The sequence below is a fragment of the Vigna angularis genome, chromosome 6 (genome assembly GCF_016808095.1).
Source record: "Vigna angularis cultivar LongXiaoDou No.4 chromosome 6, ASM1680809v1, whole genome shotgun sequence".
Taxonomy (NCBI): domain Eukaryota; kingdom Viridiplantae; phylum Streptophyta; class Magnoliopsida; order Fabales; family Fabaceae; genus Vigna; species Vigna angularis.
Window position 1 is genome coordinate 22,171,774 of NC_068975.1, and position 7,127 is coordinate 22,178,900.

The 7,127-nt window shown below is 33.0% G+C and overlaps 1 protein-coding gene across 1 annotated transcript; it reads left to right on the forward strand.

The window, feature by feature from the left end:
• Positions 1-301: 301 nt before the first annotated feature.
• LOC128197541 (uncharacterized) lies at positions 302-7,112 on the forward strand. The gene is made up of 8 exons (XM_052879596.1): positions 302-1,505; positions 1,805-2,703; positions 2,892-3,195; positions 3,334-3,385; positions 3,686-3,740; positions 4,235-4,453; positions 4,563-4,629; positions 7,045-7,112. Exons 1-8 carry the CDS (start codon positions 302-304, stop codon positions 7,110-7,112), a joined length of 2,868 nt encoding a protein of 955 aa, XP_052735556.1.
• Positions 7,113-7,127: the final 15 nt, after the last annotated feature.

Here is a 7,127-nt window from a genome sequence, read left to right on the forward strand (position 1 = left end):
CATCAACTTATACAAAATCTCTTTCATCCAAAATTTTGGTTACTTTACTTTGTTCTTCTTGTCCGTTGTAATTTTTTTTCCTGGCAAAAAAATCACATTTTCATTGAACATTTCTCTAAATTTTGTAGCAAACATGTGTGTCATCCATTACTATAATAATTACGATTACTTTCTTGAACCTGAAAATTAACAAAGTGTTTACAATTTGAGCTTTTCATTGTTAAGTTGTGACAAATACATTTGCCTACAACCTTGAAAGCATTTCAATTTAACATTTGCACAAATATTTAGAGTGCCAAATATGGGTTTGAATGTAAAGGATATTCAACTTTATTTGTTTAAACTGATCCATGATTCAACCAAGTCTAGTTACACATTTATACAAAGTCATCTAATAATTTCAAGTGCCTTGTTGGTTTTTTTCAGTCTATATATATTCCTTTCTTATATTTATAACTTCTTGGTTTACATGTCTCCTTTCTTTTTGTGTGGTATTATTTTTATAAAAGTCTTTTGGAGTTCTGAGAAAACTCAACTCAAGTATGTTAAAATCAAGGATGAGAAAGAAGAGCAGAAGAAGGTTGAAGAAAGATGCCCAAAGGTACCAAACTATAAGAAACTAGATATACTTTATAAGTATCCATCACAAAATGCCACGAGTCGAAGGATAAACTTCAATGATAAGAATTGGGATGTGTATGGTGGTTTAGATGAAAAGGCCAAAGATTTGTCAACAATATTTTATAATGAGTTCACCAAAAGAAACATGGAGAACAAATGGGGCAAATATTTTGAGAAGGGAGAAAGCTCATTAGAAAATAGGTTGTTTGCAAAAAAAACTCAAGTTCAAAAGAGGCAAAACTTAAGATCTGAACCTTCAATGATTGATTTGGTGGAATATGGTGATTTAGAGATAGAGAAAAAGATAGAGGATGGAGATGACGAGGAAGAAGCACAAGAGGATAGGAATAAAGCTATAGAATGGACAGAAGATGATCAAAAGAACCTAATGTATCTTGGAATTTCAGAAATGGAGAGAAATAAAAGGCTAGAGAGCGTCATAGCTAGAAGAAAAGAAAAAAAGTTATTTAAAGGGAAACTTGAGAAAGGTCTAAATGATAAAAAACCAATTGCACCATTGTTTATCAAAAGAAACAATCCCTTAAATTCTTCAAAAGAGGTTGATGATGGTTTAGAAATGCCAGGTTCTGCCCCTTCTCTCATACCAAGAAGTCCTTATAGCATTCCTTATGATCATTCTGAAGAAAAGTTTAACCTCATAAAAGATAGTTTTCCCCAAGAATTCTCTAGTCAAAACAACATGTCATTATGTAGGCATGAAAGTTTCAATTCAGAGCACCCTTTCACATCAGAAACCAAACAAGATCACGCTTTCACATCAGAAACCAAAAAAGATCACGGTGCTAGAGAGCATTATTTCCATAATAGAGGAAAGAAGTATTCTGATAGAGTTACATATTCAAGATTTAGAAGAAGTCATACAGGTGATAGTCATATTTTCTCCTCATCATTTTTGTTTCTTCCCCTTATTTCTCTGTCACTCTTAAAATAAGGTGATAAATACAAATTTTAAACTAGACTTGTGAAAATGTTGTATGACATTTATTATAAATACTTTTTAGATCCATTAGAAAGTAATAATAATGTTTTAAAAAAAAGAAAGTTGTGAAAAATAATAATAATTTTTTTAAATTATTATTTTATGTTCTTTATTGAATATATTAAGAAAAAGAAATTATTGTGAAAGTTGTTCAAGAAAACTAAATGTATTTTACTCATGCAGATAAGGGAACTCATGATTGGCTAATCAACCAATTGATTTACAATGAAAGTGACGAAAGTAACAAAAGTGGAGAAAATGGATTGCAAACATCCAATCCATTAACAAAGGGAAAAGAATCAACACATAAAGAAGATGAGAAACATAATATTGATATGAATGACATGAAAGGTGAGAAAGTGGAGTATGAAACAAAAGATATGTCAAATCAGACAAGTGAATCACAACCAGAGAAATCAGGACAATGGCCTAAGTTTCCCAAGTCTCATGGGAGGGTTTTCAATTTACCATTATCTACTAATAACACTAGTGCTACTAGTAGTAATATAAATGAAGTTATGTATGAGAATATCACATCAGTAGTTGATAAAAGACAAGAAAATATGTTTTTAACCAATGGGAGACTTTGTCACACCCCAACACATTCCGTGGCTTCTGACTTACAAGTAGAGGTTTCTGAAATTGGTTCACCAACATCAACTGTCGGTGAGAATGCTGAGATTAATTCTTCCATTGATAGAGACTCAATAGTATATGATGGGGACATTGATAGAGACATTAGTTCTGGTAGTGAAGAGTTGTGGGGAGCCTCTTACCATGGAGTAAAAGAAGTAGAAGGGGTTAAAAATGAAGAGAATGATGTAGAAGTGAACAATTCTTCAAAGGGTGTTGTTTCACCTTTTGATACATGCTATATAGATGGAGAAAACACAACTGATATATGCTCATCATCCTCAAAATATGATGTGCCTGAAAATACTCCAACTCATGCAACAAACTATCATCATAATATATTTGACTATTTGAAACATCCTATGGGGGAAAGTGAAGCATCGCAATCTTCCAATTCTTCTCATGCTCTAGATCAATTTCCAAATGAAACACAATCAGAAAACCTAAAGGTAAGTTACCTTGGTGTTATTTTGTAATAAAATTGTTAATGAAATTTTTTGTTTATAAATTCACAAAAGAACAAAATATGTCAATTTATGTTTGTAAGAATTCAATCACTACATTTTACTTGTTTTCTTCATTAGAAAGACTTTAAAAGATTATACACTACATTATTATCATTTTTGTATACTATTAGGAACGATACAACATCACAGAGAATGTCACAAATGAGACAAGATTTATCAATGATATGAATAACTTAGCAACCATCGATCAAGATAACATAGAAAACTCAAGAAATAGTGAAGATCTTGACACATCAGTAATGCGACAAGAATCAGTTGATAATGCCTCCATTTACTCAGTTTCATCATCACCAAGGTCTGTGTTACCAGAGAAAACAATGGGAGATGAAACTTCATTTTCAAATTTTGATCAACACATGCATTTAGATGGTCAACAATCTATTGGGGAAGGTTTAACCCAAGAAAGTTTAGATAGTGAAAATGCACCTAACATCGTGCCTCATACTAGACAGTCAATCATAGAAGATATAATAGATGAAACCTCATTGTCAAATTTTGATCAACATATGCATGTAGAGCCTCAACTATCTATAGTGGATGGTATGATCCAAGAAAGCTCAAATAATGAAAGTCCACATGATATCATGCCTCAAACAATGCAACCAATGAGGGATGATTTAATAGATGAAATTTCATCATCAAATTTTGATCAACACATGCGAATAGAGCCTCAACAATCTATTGTGGATGGTGTAAATGAAGAAAGCTCAAACAACGAAGGTCCACATGATGTCATGTCTCAATCAATGCAACCAATGATGGATGGTTTAGTAAATGACATTTTATTGTCAAATTTTGATCGACTCATGCATACAGAACCTCAACAGTCTACAACGGAATGTGTGATCCTAGAAACTTCAACCACTGAAAGTTCACCTAACATTTTTCCTCATATCGATCAACTAATAATAGATGATACAACTGATAAATTACATAATGTTAACTTCAATCAATTACAGGTATGTCCTTAGATTATAATTAGATACTTTTATCATTAAAGACTTTTTAACATACAAGTATTACAGTGAATTTGCAAGATTTTTTAATATTTATTATATTTCATAAATTGATTGAGAAAATGATCATCTAATTGTTATATTCATAACTAATTAATAAAAGAAATTATAACTTTCATTAGTTATATACATGTCACTAAGAGTTTATATATGTATTATAAAAGTTACCTCTTTTTCTTTTCCTTTTAATTTTTATATGAAATTTCATTGCACTATGTACATTTTCTTTACACAAGAAATTAAGTAAAACTTCTTTATAGTAAGTAATGAAAATAAAAATTAAAAGTATAAAATGTTTTCACAAATTAAATAAAACTTAATAGACAAATGTTAAAGTTTCTTAAATGCATTGAAAAAAAATAAGCTTTTAAGTTTTCTCTCTCAAATGAAATAAGAAAAGCTTTAAACCTTATTTGCATATTACATGTGACATGCAGACTAGTCCTCTAGAGAATTTTAATGAAGAAGATAACATCTTTGGCAACATGAACAATGAAGTTGACAACAAGGAAAAACACACCAAGTCAAAGAACAATGAAGACAATTTTAATCACCTAAACAGTCAAGAAGCTACTACACAATCAACCAACCCAATAAGTGACACAACAACTTTGGAAGATATGAATGAAAACTCAAGGGATTTAGTGGATGATAAAGTAACTTTGATTCTTTAACATTTTTATAATTATTGTACATTTATACTATATTATATTACATTAGATATACAAGTTATATTGTACATTTTTTTTTTTGTAAATTTAGCAGGTGTCATCCACAGATATGCTTAAAGATGATAAGAATGACGAACCATCAAGTAGTAATAGTGTCCATGGTGAGTTGTCAAAACAAAGGGTTACTAAGCGAAGGGTTCAAAATAGAGAATCGGGTTACTTATCAGATGTATTTGATTGATTGTAATGATAAATTTTAAGAATTCCAACAAATAGTAAAAAAAATCTAAATGATCATATGTTTCCCAAATTATCTTAATCTTTTTTTTTTATTAATAGATAACTCTTGAGGTAAATGAAATGTACAATACAAATGAAAAATTACATATTCAATTTTTTTTAAAATGCATGAAATCTATTACTTGTTTATCCTTTTATTCTACTCTATTTATTACCCACTAGTATTTACTTCAATTGTTATATAAAAATTGATATTTGAGATGAAATATCAATAAATAAATATTGTTCTAAACAAACTAATAAAACAAAAACGAGTTGTATACATATGTTTATTTCTCTATCATCTAATTTCACAATTCATACGTAAATATGATAGTAATAAACATGTTTATATAATACTTTAATTGACTTAAATATTTTATTTTGAGTAGTGACGAGTTTGTGATCTGATTCCAATTTATTAAGTTTTTGTTTTCATTTATCAAGCAAATGGACATGTATAATGCCATTTGATTTGATTAAGAATATCTAGAAAATAAAAATAAATTAGTTAATGTAAGGACCCCCTTTCTTTTATTATTATTAGTTTGAAAAGGATGGAAGAAGCAATCAGTGCAGCCACCCATAGAAAGAAATGAAGTTTTGTTTTATTGAGAAAATAAGGGAGACAAATGTCCGTGATTCCCCTCTCATGTTTTGGCACCATTCAACAAGCTGCAGACGTGGAAGATATAAGGGGGTGCTGGGTTCTGAAATGGGAAGAAAATCCTTGCTGCAAAAATTTGTGAAGGAGGTGAAGTTCAGAGTTGCTAGAGTTGCTGGAGTTGCTTGGTGCTGCAAGCCTTGAGGGGGATAGATTCAAAGATTCACAAGGGAAGTCTTCAAGAGGTAAGGGGAGTTAGATTTTGTTCGTTTGATTATTGAATTTTTACTGTCTTTGAAGCAAATCTGGGTATTTTTGGGTTGAAAAATAAAGTTTTCTGAGTTTCTGGAACACTGCACGCGATTTTGCAGAATTCTGCAGAAACGCCGTTCGTCTAAAAATTGGGGTTCGACCAAATAGTGGTCGACCAAATTTCTGAACGTTCGGTATTTTCTGAACGTTCGTCCAAAATAACCAAATTCTGAACGTTCGGTTTTTGTTCTGAGCGTTCGTCCGGATCGGCCAATTTGAGACGTTCGTCCACAAAGCTCGGCCATAATATGTTGAGCGTTCGCCTTTCAGTTTGACGAGCGTTGGCGTTCGTCCTTAAAGTGTAGGGTTCATCCATCCATATGAGTGTAGCGTTCGTCCTTCAATTTGAGTGTGACGTTCGTCCTTCAATCTGAGTGAGCGTTCGTCCCAGTGAGCGTTCGTCCCAGTGAGCGTTCGTCCCAGTGAGCGTTCGTCCCGGTAAGCGTTCGTCCCAGTGAGCGTTCTTCCCAGTGAGCGTTCGTTCCAGTGAGCGTTCGTCCAAGTGTTCATCCAAAGTGCATTCAGGTGAATGAGCGTTCGGCCTGGTGTGGAAAATAGCGTTCGTTTAGTAACGTTCGTCCAACAGTGTTCAGTGAATAGTGCTCGTCCAAATAGTATTTTACAAATATGTTGAATTTTAAGTTCCTTTGCTTTTGGGTTGAATTATGTGTACCAATGTTTGGAATATTGTCTGTGACATGAATTATGTGAAAATATGTGAATGTATGAAACATGTTGGAATTGTTGGGATAATATGGTGGTATCTGATTATTCATGACTTGGGTTAAGGTTCAAAGTAACACTATAATTCATAGACATAATTCCATGAATCTCAAGGGAGATTACATGGTGGTGCCCTATTTTATTAGACGTAATTCCATGATCTTCAAGGAGAGGATACATGGTGGTGCCCTTATTGTGTGTGGGATGATTTGCATGGGAGCTCAGTCTTGGGGTTATCCTGAAACTCCAATGGTCTGTCATTCTCAATTAGAGAGGATTGATTCATGTGGTGAGGAGTAGCAGGAGGTCCTAGTCTTGGAGGCTTCCAGTATGCTCCAAGGTGAGTAATAACGGACTAACCTCATGAGTGTGGTAGGGTGAAACCCATTGGCAATGGCTTTGCAAAGCAGTAGAGGTCACCACGAGTGCACGACCCACCATAGCTCGGCAATCATTCTAGTCCGGACGAGTCGGTTTATAAAGCAACAAGTCGGGGTATAAAGTAATAAGTCTAGTGATGTGAGTTTACTAGGTTTGGATGACTTTTGCATGTCGTGTGAAATTTTATAACATGCTTTTTATATCTAGCTCACCCTTGCTTGTTTGTAATTGCTTGCGTATGTTCTTTGGCGATGATCATCCACTTGGATGGGAGCAGATGGTGAGGAGGATACTTTAGGAGCAGCTCTTGATGAAGACGGCAGTGTTGCAGCTCAGAATAACTAGTCTTATTTCGTAAAT

Bases quoted from the DNA above. Each gene is read 5' to 3' on its own strand.
- LOC128197541 (XM_052879596.1), top strand. From the start codon at position 302: ATGGGTTTGAATGTAAAGGATATTCAACTTTATTTGTTTAAACTGATC. The intron at 2,704-2,891 runs GTAAGTTACCTT...GTATACTATTAG, and splicing joins CACAATCAGAAAACCTAAAG to GAACGATACAACATCACAGA. The intron at 3,741-4,234 runs GTATGTCCTTAG...TGTGACATGCAG, and splicing joins TTAACTTCAATCAATTACAG to ACTAGTCCTCTAGAGAATTT.